A 15,465-nucleotide genomic window follows, 5' to 3' on the forward strand; every position below is an offset into this window, starting at 1 on the left:
TGACGCTTGAGAAAGGAAGTAAGTTTTGCGCTTTAAGTTTTTACTCCTTTCAATAACTCAAAATCATTTCTAGTTACCGGGCTCATGTGCATGAACAGCCTCTTAGAGCCTCGTGCATTAGATAAAAACTCGCTCTAACCTACAAACTCCATAGAACACAAGTGATCGTAAGTTGTAACCCTTATTTTTTTATTCACTTTAAGCCTAAACTCAAATTCGTTATCCTCACAGGACGATCATTAGCCACATCGTTACTCGTTAGCAAAACAATCATTACCAAGTCATTACAATAATGCATGGTAACAAAGTAACAAACCATTCATAATTTAAAAAATAATCCTTTGTGGTCACTATGGGACTGTAGAGTACTATTTAGTAATTCATAGTTTGTTCAAGATTAAGTCATAGTTTAGTAAATTATGAGACATTGATATTCTGTTGGATTTACATATACTGGCTGTGAGCTTCGTTAAATCAATTGACATTGAAGCTTCCAGGTTACAAGTACCATGTTAATTGTATAAATGACGATGGACTGCGCTGTTTCTCTGAAATGTCTCCAACACAAAGACGGCTTTTTAAAATGACAACCAAAACGCAAAAAAGATAATGATAGATATGCATGAAATGTTAGAACTCAAATCATAGATCACAAGAAGCAGGCTAATTAACAATCAAACAAAAAACTTTCTCCTCCACAAACACTATAAACTTGGTGAACAAGATATTTATCAATGAGAGCAATTACATTATGATTTGTGAATGATACCAAATAAAAGAGTATATATATTGAATATTATTTTGTATAGTCCACTATATACCATATATATAGTGATTTCGATGGTTATGTACGTGTGATTGCGCGTGCATGTGTAAATATAAAAATGAGATTACTGGTCATAAATAAGTTGCCACAGTTGATATCAATGTATCGTGCATTCTTTTGATGAGTTTAGATATTATGATGCGCCTTAGTGGTAGCTATTCGTTTTTTTGCAGTCCACCTTCCAATGTATTATCTTTGATGCTTGCCCAAGCCATGAGATCAGTATTAAATGCCTTTCCAATGTTCCCATTACTGTCAATAGCAATTACTCCTCCATGTCCACTCAGTCTAGTTTGAAGTATGTTCACAGCATTCTCCGCTGCTTCCTTCAATAAAGAAGCAAAAGACGTTTGCTGTGTTTGTACAGGCTTATGCAAATTGAATAGAACTTTGGGAGAACTCTAACACTGATAAATGATTCACACATTATGGGATGACTCTGTTTAAAACCCATAAATTCAAGAAAACTTCCAAAGAATAACATGAAAATCGATTTACTCTTACTTATCCTACCTGAGCATTTTTTCCAGCTTCAATGTCAAATACAACTTGTCTTGCTAAAGTCAATTTTATCAACTTCTCTCCATGACCAGTTGTTGCAGCTGCTCCTTTATCATTTGCATATCCACCACAACCTACCCCCAAAAATGTAATTATACACGCTCATAAGCGGATTCAGTTTAAAGCCTTTTACTATTATAAAGGCTCATTTTTGTATATGTATATATAATATACTTAATAATGATAATTCAAGCAAGTAGACGTGGTATAGTTCGTCGGAAATTCGTCGGGGGGTAATTAATTGGAAACCTCGCGGGCCTTGCTGGTAAAGCAATGGGTGCGCTATTTAGTGCGGGGAAGTCCGCAGCTGCAGCCTTAGGATCTCGAGAAGGTAAGTTTGCTCTAAATGTCAAGAATGTGGCGGTTGGTAAAAAGGCAATTCGTGACACAGCTACAGCAGCCAAAGAGGCCGTTATATCGACTGCAAAAGAGCAGTTCTCGCCTGAAAACGTAAGCAGTCTTGTTGCCGATCTCGCCCGCGGGGATGTTAAAGGAGTGGCTAGAAAAGCTTCGTCAAAGACATTGACTCGGCTTTCTTAGGTGTAAAGTTTACTTTGAACCTTACTCGCACCACTGCTGAAAACACACTTTATAGAGCAGATGGGGTTGCTGCTGAAAAATTTAAGATGAATCATCTTTTGCTTTGGGTTCCTTTCATCAGGCTTTCAATCGAAGTGCAGACTATGATAGAAAGCAAGTTGGTCGCTGGATATACACGCATGCTGTATTTCGAGCAAAGTCGTATTTACCAAAAACGATTTGGCCCTAATCAGACCATTGCATCGTGGTTTGTAACAACAAACAGTATTGAAGAGCTACCAACTAACATCTTTGTGGCTTTTCAAGACGCTGAACGCTTTGACAATCAAGAACAAACTATACATGTCTTTGACCATGCTAATTTAAGACAAATTTTTGTCGACATCAATAACACTAAAAAGTATCCTGATAAACCGCTTGATGTTAATTACACAGCTGCTAACAGCAATTACAGCAGAGGCTACATGATGTTTCAAGACGCTGCAATGAAGTACAACGATGCAGATACAGGCTCTCAAGTAAGCTTAGGAGACTTTGAAAGCCTGTTTCCTATTTACCATTTCGATGTAAGTCATCATGCTGATGTTTTGTGAGAAAAAGAGGCAAACATTACAATTCGTTCGATCTTGAACCAAGCTTTTCTTAGCGCGATTAATGCTGGTGGCAGAAATGAGTATAACATGTTCTGCTTGGTGCTTAGCGAACGATTTATTCGACTTAATGTAATAAACGGTAAAATGGACATAATCATTTAGACTGTTAGTCTGATGTTATATGTTATTATTTATAAATAATTTATAAGATTAAAATAAACAAAAAATTTTCGACTGTTTATATACGCAAATTGTTTTGCATGTGCACAAAAATTTCGGACATTAATAACTGAATATTTGTTAAAGCTCTCAGACCCGCCAAGGAGCGAGTAATCCCTCAGGAATTTAAAGGCGCTGGTGTTTATCTTCCTGGGTCAAGAAGTATAGAAGGCGGTAGCTTTATTGGAAATCTTGTTAGAAAACTCATACCTACGGTCACTAAACTCATACAAAAAGTGTTACCGTCTCTAGGCCTAGCAGCTATATCAGGTGCTATCACCGGCAGCACGCAAAAAGCAGTAGCTGGTAGTGGTGTAGTTAGGAAAGGTGGTGCAGCTGCTAAAGGTGGTGGACGTAATAACTACACAGTTCACGGCGTTACACTTTCAACGGCTCAGAAAAATAACCTGGAAGAGGCAGTCAGAGACGGAACCGGAGTGACTATACGACTTACCAAAAAAGCACTTGACGGCCCTGACATGCTTATGCTTACTAAGACGCAAATTAAGCGCATAATGGGTGCAAAACCAACAGGATATGGAATTGATCTAAAATTGTCTAAGACTCAGATTAAAGCCATAACGCGCGCGCAAAGAGGTGGATTCCTTGGTTCTTTGCTTGCAGGTATAGATGCTCCCATCGTAGCGCCTGTCCTAGGAATAATCCTTGGATTTGGAAAGTCGGGGGAAGGAGTATACCTCCCGGGAAGCGGAGATGCGGGTGAAGAAGTGGAAGCCGCTATCAAACAAAGATATCAATCGTATAGTAAATGGTAATTTAAAAGCAGTATCTAAAAGCTTTAGAGGGGTGTTCTAAAAAGACATGCTTCCTAAAGAGACTCTTAAACCTGAAGAAAGAGTCATAATCAACATACATGAATTTCTTAATGGAGGTGGGACTCACTGGGTGTGCGCCTTTGCTGATGAGTTCTGTGTAAATTATTTTGACAGCTTCAGCCTTCCACAACCTGACGTAGTTAAAAAGTGGATGGAACGGTCAAACCTCGGAGACGTTCGTGAGAACTCTCGAGCAGGTGCAACCCTCGACCTTCGGTCTTGGGCTTGCATTGATCTGCTCTCGATTTCTCCCAAAGGTCTCTTCGGTTTGCATAAGCCTGTGCAAAGACAGTAAACATATTTTATTTCTTAAATGTCATGAATGATCACTCAATTTTAGTATCTACTGTATTACGTTGTTTATGCCTCATATCTATTCAGATTCTAGACGTTTAAAATCAAACAGAAACATACAGAAGTTCCGAAAGGTTCTACTTTATTCTGATTGTGCGCTCCCCTTCATTACGTAAGAATCCCCCCCGGAATTGTTAACAGACAGACACAAATCGAGGTTTCACCAGTATATAGGTCGCGTGGGGGAATGGGTCGAGTCATGTCAAGAATACTGTTTTGCCACGCATAACGCAGCAACAAGGAAAAGGTGTGTCTCATGATTTCACATTCAGTTCCTTCTTGTAGAGTTGTATTAGTTTGTCGATCGATCGTCCTTAATTGTTGCTGAATATGTCTCTCCTCGAAAATATCTTGCTGTGGCATGCTAGCTGCAATTTCAAAGCACAAATGTGTAAAAAACGACAATAAATCAATATTTTTCAACTTTTTTCAACGTTTTTCCACTGCCAAGAAGCAAAGCAAAAACACACATTACTACAGGGGGGAGCTTGACAATAATTTAGATGTATTTTTGGCTTTAGCCAGTCATGGGACAAAACTATAGAAGTTATCGTTCCAGATTTATTTTAGTTAAATGTCTCAATCACTGTGTCAAAGTGATACGAGTATTCCTATGCGTATCCCAGTACTTAAATCATTAGGGTTTTTAGCGTCATTAGTAAATATGGCTTCCGTGCTTTAAGTATCCCTACCCGACCTACCAACGTTCACAAATCACTAGTGATAAAAGTTTCCCTATGTTTGTTCCGTTATTACGCCGGTTTCAGAGGTTTCCCTACAGCGGATTTCCCTTGATCTAGAGGGAACAACAATAGACTTTTTTTACACGTCATACAACATTGAGTAAAACTGAGTAATATCCACGTACTTAAATCACAAAACCCCTAGTGATTTAAGTACGGGGATACCCAAATCACGGGTTTACTAATATCATTGTCACAACGGTTACCTCAGTATGAACCCGCAAGTTAGCGGTTTCATATGGCGGTATTCATCATTTTATCTGGTTTGCTGTTTCCGCTCTTTTTGACGTTCTTAAAAAAAGAAAGAGAACAGAAACACTTACGGATGATTCGTGCATTTATTGAAAAAAGCACACATTATCCATTATTACTCACATTTTTTCCTTCGATTCTCAATTTCCTTGCAACTTTCAACCGCGACTTTCTTCAAAAAATGATTCCAAATTTGGATTTAGAAGAACCCTTTTAAAAAAGAAAGTTGATTAAGTGATTACTTTTTAAAATATGTAATATGTATGGTTTAGTTCAGGGAGGACGATATAAGACAACAGCGCACTTCTTACCGTATTAAGGGTTCTATAACCAATAACCGTTTAGAACAATTCTGACAAAAAATTCACTCCATTTTCTACGGTTGCCGAAATTGTATGAACTTGCTTTTCAACAGAGTATAGGTGCCATCGTTTGATATACGGGTCGTATTGCTTTTGTGTACTTTCTCTCCAAGACTGCAGTATCAATTTGGCAGCACGGCCTAAAACTCCACGGTTATGGAGAATTCCACCCGAGATTTGACATAGCAGTAGAACCAGCTTTGGATATAATGGATGAACCAAGTTTGGTTGGCTGGGTTGAGGAAAAAAACGCTTTACCACTGGCAGCTGATTTAGCTCCTGGAGTAACATTCTCATCACTTTGGGCCACCAATACTGAGTCGGCCAGTTCGGAATCACTAGCAGTCCTGTTGCCTTGTCTTTTTTATTTTTAACTTTTGGAAAGATACTAAAAGGTGGAAATGCATAAAATAAATACTTTGACCACGATATACTGAATTCATTAATGGCACAAGCTTCCGGATCTGGTATAAAAACCACAAAAGACCTGATTTTATAGAAATGGGACTGCGTTCTAAGAATTAGAAAATAATGAAATGGAATGATACTTTAAAACATTTGCGTTATATAAATACTGACGTATACATTCCCAAGGTCACCACCAGTCGTCTCGACACTATCTTGCCACTGCATCCATGTGATTTCAGAGAAGAGTGAGGTTGACGTCTGCCAGCTTTTCCTCACTATAATAAATTCTTGCGTACGTCTTGACAACACAACAAAACCTAAAAGTTAAGATTTTTTTCCTTAAGCCCTGTGGCGATGGGCGAACGACGAAGCAGCAGGTGTGGATACGCTGGGAGCTGTAGTTGCAGACCTGCACACAGGTGGCCCAGGTCTAATGGTTGCTTTCGTACTGACTGAAGCAGCAGTGAACTCGGCGTCTACCTGGGTGTCTGAGCAGCCCTCTCTAGGGATGCGCTGCTCACCTCACATGAGGAAGGGACTAGAAAGGGTGTCCTAAAAAAGCCTGCCTCAACCTTAATCCTGGCCAGCAAGCCGCGGTTGGCGGGAATCCCACACCTGCGGTCGAAATAAAGGAAAGAAAAAATTTAAGGTGACACCTATCACCTTAGGCACATGGAATACGCGTACATTACTTGACAACCCTTCATCAGACAGACCAGATTGGAAAACTGCTTTACTTGCCAGTGAACTTGCAAGATATGACATCGATATTGCAGCACTGAGTGAGACTCGTTTTGCTAATGAGGGGCAGCTGACTGAATATGGAGGTGGCTACACTTTCTTCAGGAGTGGCCGTTCTGCATATGAGCGCCGGGAGTCTGGGGTAGGTTTTGTCATCAGGAACCACCTTGTCCAAAGCTTGCCAATCTCCCTAAAGGTACAAACGATCGTCTCATGTCATTGCAGATTCATCTACATGATGGTAAACGGGCCACACTCATCAGTGCCTATGCACCTACATTGACAAATCCTGAAGATGTGAAAGACAGATTCTACGAAGATCTGGATACTATGATTTCATCCGTGCACAGTACTGATAAGATGATCCTACTTGGGGATTTTAATGCAAGGGTAGGCCGTGATTCTGTCTGGGATGGAGTCATTGGAAAGAGTGGGGTAGGCAAGTGCAACAACAATAGCCTGCGCCTGCTGGAGTTATGCTCATCGTATGGTCTCCTTATAACCAACAAAATATTCCGGCTGCCCAACAGGAACAAAACATCATGGATGCACCCCCGGTCGAAACACTGGCATCTCGTCAACTACATCATTGTCAGGAAGAAAGACAGGCAGGATGTCAGAATTACCAAGGCCATGTCTGGTGTAGAGTGCAGGACCGACCACAGACTCATCATCTCTAAAATGAACATTCGCATCAAACCAAAGAGACGTCCACAGGGATGCATGACCAAAAAGAGGATAATTGTTGCCAAGTTGAAAAACCATCAAACAAGTGCAGCTCTATCCACAGACCTAGAGTCCCAAATTGCCAACTTCAATCCTGGAGATAACGTCGAAGAAGACTTGGAATCCTTTAGGGACACAGTTCACTCAACTGCAGTGCAAGAGTTGGGCTATCCTTCCCGACATCAGCATGATTGGTTTGATGAGAATGATGAGGAGATTCAGGCCCTACTTGATGAAAAGCACAGACTTCAACGTGCTTACCAAGATGATCCAACTTCAGTCTACAACAAGAATGCCTTCGCCAGTGCACGGAGAACAGTTCAGAGTAAGCCGCGGGTGATGAGAGATTCCTGGCTCAGTGCTAAGGCTGATGAAATCCAAGCCTATGCCGACAGAAATGATACAAAGCGGTTCTATGAAGCCCTCAACACCATATTTGGACCTCGATCGTCAGGAAATTCCCCTCTCTTGAGCTCAGATGGGACTTCACTCATTACCGAGAAGGAAAAGATCTTGCATAGGTGGGCTGAACATTTTGAAGCTGTCCTCAACCGTCCTTCTTCCATCAATGATGAGGCAATAGACAGGTAGCCCCAGGTCAACATCAACACGACCATGGATGTTCCACCTGTTGAATCAGAAGTCAGGGAGGCAATAAACAAGCTCTCTAGTGGCAAAGCCCCTGGTGCAGATGCTATTCCATCTGAGATATATAAAATTGGTGGTCCCACATCCATCCAGAAGCTCACTGACATCTTTCAATCCTTCTGGGCTGAAGGATCCATCCCCCAGGAATTGAAAGATGCCTCGATTATTCACCTATACAAGAGGAAGGGTAATCGTCAGTCCTGTGATAATCTTCGTAGCATCTCACTCCTATCAATAGCTGGGAAAAATCTTGCCTGAGTGTTACTAAACCGGCTAATTGACCACCTTGAAGAAGGACTGCTACCAGAAGCACAGTGTGGTTTTCGTAAGGGCCGTGGAACTGTTCATATGATTTTCGCAGCACGACAACTCCAGGAAAAGTGTCAAGAGCAGAACCAAGATTTGTACACCACCTTTGTCGATTTGACAAAAGCTTTTGACACAGTCTCCTGTCAGGGCCTGTGGAGAATTATGTCCAAGTTTGGCTTTCCAGAGAAATTCATCTTGATGGTTCGTCAATTTCACGATGGCATGTTGGCCAGAGTACTAGTTGATGGTGAATACTCCGAACCCTTCCCAGTCACAAATGGTGTCAAACAGGGCTGCGTACTGGCTCCAACATTGTTCAGCATGGTTTTCACTGCCATGCTAACCGATGCTTATCACGATGGTGTAGATGGTATCAGCATCAAATATAGCATGGATGGGAGCGTATTCAACCTACGTAGACTGCAAGCTTACACCAAGGTTAAGGAGACCATCATTCGTGACTTCCTGTTTGCTGATAACTGCACCCTCAACGCGTCTTCAGAATTGGAGTTGCAGATCAGCATGAATAAGTTTTCCGCAGCCTGTGACAACTTTGGTCTAACCATCAGTACCAAGAAGACAGAGGTCATGCATCAGCTTTCTCCTCATACACACTACACTGAGCCTACCATACTGGTGAATGGACAGCGTCTGCAGACAGTTGATAAATTCACATATTTAGGGAGCACTCTTTTCAGAGTTGTGACTATTGATGCAGAGGTGAACTACCGGATCGCCAAAGCCAGCTCCGCATTTGGCAGGTTGCGCACAAGCGTTTGGGAGCGTAGAGGAATCACCACTGCAACGAAACTAATGGTCTACTCTGCCATAGTATTACCAACTCTCCTGTTTGCATGTGAATCCTGGACTGTTTACCAGAGGCATGCGAGACAGCTGAATCGCTTCCACACAACCTGTCTCCGTCGGATATTGAGAATCAAGTGGCAAGACAAGGTGCCAGACACAGATGTCCTCTCTCGATCCAACCAGCCATCCATCTACACCTTGCTGATGAGAGCACAGATCCGATGGGCAGGCCACATTGCTCGCATGCCAGATGAGCAGATACCTAAGCAACTACTTTATGGTGTGCTCTCCAACGGCAAAAGATCAGTCGGAGGCCAGAAGAAGCGGTTCAAGGACATATTAAAGACCTCACTGAAGTCCTTTAACATCAACACCGCAACATGGGACAATCTTGCAGGGAGTCGATCAACCTGGCGCGATTTCATCTTCAAGGGCTGTCAAACATCAGAAGAAGGGCGGACTGTGGAAGCCAAACTGAAACGTGAGCTGCGGAAATCAAGAGCAGCCAGTGCTTCAACATCAGATGCATCTCTGGTTTGCCCTTCGTGTTCGAGAACATTCCTTGCCAAGATTGGGCTCATTAGTCTCCTCAGAACTCACCGTACCCAGTCTTCTAGTACTTGAGTTAACTTGTCAAGGTCATCATCGCTTGCGATGGACGAACAACAACAACAATACATTCCCAATATCCGGGAACGTGTTATGCAAATAGACCAATGGACTGTGTCATGTAGAGAACAAACTGAGATGGCTGTACTTTATGTTCTCACTTCATTGTTCAAGTTTTGGAAGGGAAAAAAGTTTCAATACTTGTCATTTTTGAAGAAACCATGCTTTTATTCTTACTTGTTGGGGCCATAGCCAACCATGGAATAAGATTTTCCAGCTCCCGTCTGTCCATAAGCAAGCAACGAACAATTGAACACTAATTAAAGAAAGGAATAAAATGTCTGAGCTCTGGAAAGAAGCTGCGAGCTATTTGTTATAAAATTTGTACAGTTTTTCAAAAATCTTATCCATCAAAAAAATATAAAATCAAAAACCTAATACTACGGAACCCTCCGCGAAAACAAAATTAGAAGGAATTCATTTCAAACACATGCTTCCAAAGAGCTGTTTTTATCATCTAATATACACACATAATCCTCTCAATGGCTGGGATCTAAGCCTATATAATCCTCTCAATGGCTGGGATCTAAGCCTATATAATCCGGGCTATTAAAAAATAAAGAAATGACTAATGAGACAAGTTTTGGTGAATTGACAAGTCCATGAAAAGTTCAAAACGCAGTTGATCAAGAGAAAAATTTGCCGAGTAAAAAATCGCTACTTAAGTTATACATTTATTCAACTTCGCATTAGTAAGTCATTTTCAAACATATTCAACACTGTGCTTGTATTTTAAAAACAAGAGAAACAAAAGGTATAACGAGTCAACGATAGATGAAAGATATGTAAATATAGAAAACTGATTATTCACTAAGGATTTTTCACGAAGCCAAATTTACTATCATTAAAAGCAAAAACGGTAATTATGGCGTTAACTTACAAAACAGACTTTACTACAGCTCATGAGTTCTCGTTGAAATTAAAACTTGGAAGTTTCATGTTTCTTTTGGCAGGGAAATGAGCGAGTTTATTCGACATTGTACGAACCTTTAAAAGCATTGTTCAGCACGCCCTGACCCAGATCATCAAATACAGTTCTTTGGTCTGCATATTTAGCATCAGTGGGAACGCAAAGACCTTCACTATTTACTTCGTAACCATCATGTGACCTGACGTGAAAATGTATGAAAAATGAAGGTTGTAATATTCAAAACATTCCCAATAAGAAAATTTTGTATAAAATTAATACTTACCAGTAGGAAAAATCGAACGTAAACTACACAATAGATGATAGAACGTGTTTAATGACATAGAAAGAAGACATTTTTATTATTTACATTAGAATACAAAATTTGTTACTTTGTTGTGGTAATCATTTCAGGTGTTTTCAACTAAAAGTGATTTAATATCCAAGAACTTTGTTGTTCTTTGATCGTACAAAGTACAAACGACTCACCTCTTTCGGCGGTTGATCTAAAAAAGCGAAATATTTATAAATTTTTGCACTTGTCAACTTAACAAATTCAAAACAGATTTTAAAAACCTTAGTGTGGAACTAATTACTGTTAAAAGATCAATTCTAAATGTTCATGTTACAGGTAGCAATTGTGAAATACCGGGATTGTCCGGATCTTTGATACGAGTCATCGTTTTACTTGGCATGTCGATACAACATTTCGCATTTCTGTCCTTCTCCCTGCCAAGATATAAACATTTAAAATTCCTGCTTTACAAACGCACAAAGCTTGTCGTTTTACCTTGTATTAAAAGGTCGAACGCGGACGGCGACTTTCACTCTATGAAATATAAAACCGTGTTTATCACAATTCAGAAGCATTAAAACCATGTAAAGTTGCCTGGAATAACAAAGAATTCTTCACTTACGATTCAGCCATGATTTAAATGGCTTTGATCGATGTTACAATCTAAACTCGTTGATTTTAGTTCGGCTTCTACGTGATACACCAGACTCCATATTTACATCTCTCCCATGGCAACCCTAAGATTAAATAGTGTTTATAGTAACAATTGAGCGGGGGAGGAAGCTAATATTTTTCAAAATAAAAAATGAACTATTTTTGTCATATTTAATCTTTCTTGCCTACGTCATGGCTATGCTTTTTTTCAATAATTTACAATAATTTTCAATAGTTTTTACAATAATTTTCCAAACGCGTTGCTTAGCTAGAAGGTTGAGGTCTTCGTAGCTCATGCATAATTTATTTTGATGATTTGTACAATTTATCACACAAATTGGGAATAAATGAGAGGATAAACATTAATAACAACTTACAATTCTTTTTTTGAATATAAATATTTGGAACATTTTATAGTTCGCATGTTCTATACAAACGTTGATGTTTGATTGTCTTGATGTCTGTTTCATTGAACATTTTATTAAAAGCTTCGAGTTTCGTTCTCCCAAACTCATCCGAAAGTAATATTTGAATATTCAAATGAGTTCTACCTTGTGGAAATACAGAAGGTGAACAAAAGACTCGTTGCAGAGAGTAACATCCCTTGGTGAATTCGTCCCCCTTGAAAAATGGTTTGATAAAAGATAATCCTGTGGGGACGCCTGTTGATACAACACTTTAAAATTTAAATGTGGAAAAATTTCGCGAAGCCAAACAAGAACAATCAGAAACGTTAGACCAATTTCATACGCGTTTGAGGAAATTAGCTCAAACATGTGCTTCTCATGACGTTGATTTTGAGGTTGAAAAACAAATAATCATGGCGGGATCTTCTTCGCGGATACGAAAGAAAGCACTAAGAAATCCCGAGTATAAACTCAGGGATATTTTGCTGGACGGCCGAAGAGATGAGCAAAGCACTTATCAAGCACGGGATATCAAGTCAAAGGACAAAAATAACGACACGTTGGCCACCGTCCAAACTGAATCGACGTGAAAATGTTATTATTGTGGCGGTCCATACCCGCATCAAGACGTTTGCCCGCCGTAAGAAAAAACCTGCCATAAATGCGGTGAACAAAACCACTTTTCGAGCGTTTGTCGCAGTAAGCCTAAACGAGATAATTCAACATAAGATCAACGTAAAGAACACGCAAATACTTCCAGCAAACGTCCCTTAAACCCACTTAAACCCATTGACAACGGCAATCAATCAGACAGCAGTATTGAAGGAAAGGAATACTTATATGCTGTGAGCAAGCATAAAACCACGAGCGTTTGTTTTACGATATGCAAATCTTCTTTCAATGCGACAATAGATACCGGTGAAACAATCAACGTTGTAGATTAATCCACATATGAGAAATTGAACGATGTAAATCTACGGAAAACAAGCACAAAAGCTTTTGCATATACAGCTGACAAGCCCTTCAACTTTATCGGGAAATTCGAAGCATTGGTAGAAACACGCAAGCACATTACCGTAGCAACGTTTTACGTGGCTAATAGTCCAGATAGTGGCAATCTTTTATCGGCATCCACTGCTCAAGAATTTGGGTTAATAAGTCTGCATATACATGGTATAAACCAACCTACTTGTGACCGGAAAATGAATTACATTCTTAAAAAACATGAAAAAGTTTTCGTGGTTTGGGTAAGCTGACAGGACAACAGATTTAATTAAAGATTAATGAATCACGCGCACCTAAAGCTCAGCCACAAAGGCGCATTCCCTTCCATGTACGTGAGAAAGTCTCAGTTGAATTAAAACATTTAGAACGTACTGACATCATCGAGCGAGTACCAGAAACCCAAGCGACTCCATGGATTTCACCTATTGTCGTTGTACCTAAAAAGGATGGAGGAGTATACGTTTCTGTGTAGACATGAGACAAGCAAATGCAGCAATAAACAGAGTCAGACACCCAATACCAACAATCAACTTGAATTAAATAGTGCAAAATGGTTTTCGAAGTTAGATCTCTCTCAGGCATATCACCAATTGAAGTTTGAAGAAAATAGTCGCTAAATTACGACTTTCACTGCGCTTAAGACAGATATAAACGTTTAAATTATGGAACAAACACAGCGGCTGAGATTTTTCAGTTCACACTACAGGAACAACTACGTGGTTTATCAGGCGTTAAAAACATCGCCGATGATATCATTGTGTATGGCAGAACAAGAGAAGAACACGATGAGAATCTTCTCAAATGTTTGCAACAGATTTATGACAAAGGATTGTGACTTAATCAATCAAAATGTACTTTTCTAAATAAAAGCTTGGAATTTTTCGGACACGTTTTTACAGAAGAGGAAACACGACCAGATCCTCAACCTGTGAAAGATTTGCAAAATTCACCAAGGCCTAAGAATATTCATGATGTAAGAATTTTGTTGGACATGGCGAATTATAGTAGTCGATACATCGCAAATTTTGCTACAATAACAGCACCGTTGCGTGAGTTAACAAAGAAGAATACGAAATTTCAATGGCGAGATGTGCACCAAAAGGCATTTCAAAATCTCACATCTGTATTATCAGCAAATGAATGTATTGCATACTGCGAGTTTACTTTAAAAACAGACCATAAGCCTCTCGAGGTTATCTATGGCAATCGGAATTCAAAATCATCTACTAACCCTGCTGATTATCTATCCAGACATCCGGTCCAAATGAACCACAAACAACAGCAAATGACCGAAGAATATGTAAACTTCATTGCATTTAACAGCCTTCCAAAAGCGATGACAATCAAAGAAATCGTAAAAGCGACTGATGAAGATCAAGTCTTAAAAGGGGTTCGAGCTTCAGTTAAATTGAACCAGTGGGACTCTGATATAGTTAAACAATTCAAGCAAATCAAAGACGAGCTGTCCGTTACAACAAAAGTAGTAAAACTAAGAGGTACCCGTGGTCTTGAAATTTCCGATATTTCAAGATTTCCGAAATTTCTTGAAATATCCGATTAGTCACCGTTGTCTTGAAATTTCCGGGTTGGCGTTCGGCGGGGAATAACCGTGCTTCATGGGCAGAGGGATCTCTTCAGCCTTGGCCGGCAGTCCTTCTAGTGATGGTGTCACGATAAAAACATTCTTGATAGCCGTAGCGTAGCATCAAGTATTCAGCTATGACAAGATTATGAACTACACCAAACTTAGTATTCACAACGTCGTGAATGGGGCTGGAACTTCTGGTGAAGGTCCCACGTCCGGCAGGCGTCCCATTGGTCAGCAGGATGGGCCCGGTCGTCATCATTCTACTGCAGAAATCCCCAGGGAAACGCAATGTAAATAAGTATCTTGTAGAAAACGTACCATTATCAGCACTTTCAACACTAGAACATTGAATCCTCCATCTCGTCTTAGTGAAATTGTAAGAAGTGCAAAGGAAAAGAACATAGATATTTGTGCTATTCAAGAACATCGATTCTTCCACCCTGACACAAACATTGAGTATCAGAAAATAGAAGACTATCATGTCGTTACAGCATCATCTTGGAAGAACTCTGTCAACTCATCCGTTGGAGGTGTAGGCTTCCTATTTTCCCCAGCAGCTATGGAAAATGTATTGCACATAGAGAAGATATCTCCCAGGATTATTATTGCTGACTTTAAAGGCAACCCAACCTCAACAGTCATATCTTGCTATAGTCCCCACAACAGTAGCAGTGAAGACGAACTGAATGATTTTTACAGCACTTTGCGTTCTTCCTTGGAGCAAGTTCTTGCTCACAACTTTCTCTTAGTCGCAGGGGACGTCAACGCTAAACTTGGAGCAGATGATGCGAAATTTACCTTTCACTTAGACACCAATCGCAACGGAGAGCATCTGGTAGACCTAGCTGAAGAATTTAGTCTCTTCGCAACTAACACTAGATTTAATAAAAATAAGAACAATTTATGGACCTTCGAGTATCCAAATGGCAGCAGAGCCCAACTAGACTTTATTATGGTCCGTAAAAGTGACGTAACAGTGTCAAAGACTGCAGAGCTTACAACAAAGGAGAAATAG

The 15,465-nt window shown here is 40.0% G+C and overlaps 2 protein-coding genes across 5 annotated transcripts; one reads left to right on the forward strand and one right to left on the reverse strand.

The window, feature by feature from the left end:
* Positions 1–653: 653 nt before the first annotated feature.
* Positions 654–11,528, reverse strand: LOC124437451 (kinesin-like protein KIF28P). 4 transcript variants are annotated; one of them, XR_006945691.1, is made up of 12 exons: positions 11,419–11,528; positions 11,292–11,330; positions 11,151–11,230; positions 10,991–11,007; positions 10,788–10,810; positions 10,582–10,703; positions 9,772–9,850; positions 5,236–5,674; positions 5,048–5,134; positions 4,879–4,963; positions 1,340–1,461; positions 654–1,152 (listed from the first exon to the last, which is right to left on the reverse strand). XR_006945691.1 is itself a non-coding variant. In XM_046987427.1 (8 exons), exons 1-8 carry the CDS (start codon positions 11,427–11,429, stop codon positions 5,266–5,268), a joined length of 780 nt encoding a protein of 259 aa, XP_046843383.1. In that variant the 5' UTR covers positions 11,430–11,528; the 3' UTR covers positions 5,159–5,265. The 4 variants fall into 4 exon arrangements, 2 of the variants coding, with proteins under 2 accessions (XP_046843383.1, XP_046843384.1); XR_006945692.1 differs by lacking the exons at positions 654–1,152; positions 1,340–1,461 and adding an exon at positions 3,995–4,725; XM_046987427.1 differs by lacking the exons at positions 654–1,152; positions 1,340–1,461; positions 4,879–4,963; positions 5,048–5,134 and having other exon boundaries at positions 5,159–5,674.
* Positions 11,529–15,009: 3,481 nt separating this feature from the next.
* Positions 15,010–15,465, forward strand: LOC124436059. The gene has a single exon (XM_046985986.1). The coding sequence runs from the start codon at positions 15,010–15,012 to the stop codon at positions 15,463–15,465; it is 456 nt and encodes a 151-aa protein (XP_046841942.1).

This window comes from Xenia sp. Carnegie-2017, unplaced genomic scaffold (assembly GCF_021976095.1).
Source record: "Xenia sp. Carnegie-2017 unplaced genomic scaffold, XeniaSp_v1 HiC_scaffold_16, whole genome shotgun sequence".
In the NCBI taxonomy this organism is placed as follows: Eukaryota; Metazoa; Cnidaria; class Anthozoa; order Malacalcyonacea; family Xeniidae; genus Xenia; species Xenia sp. Carnegie-2017.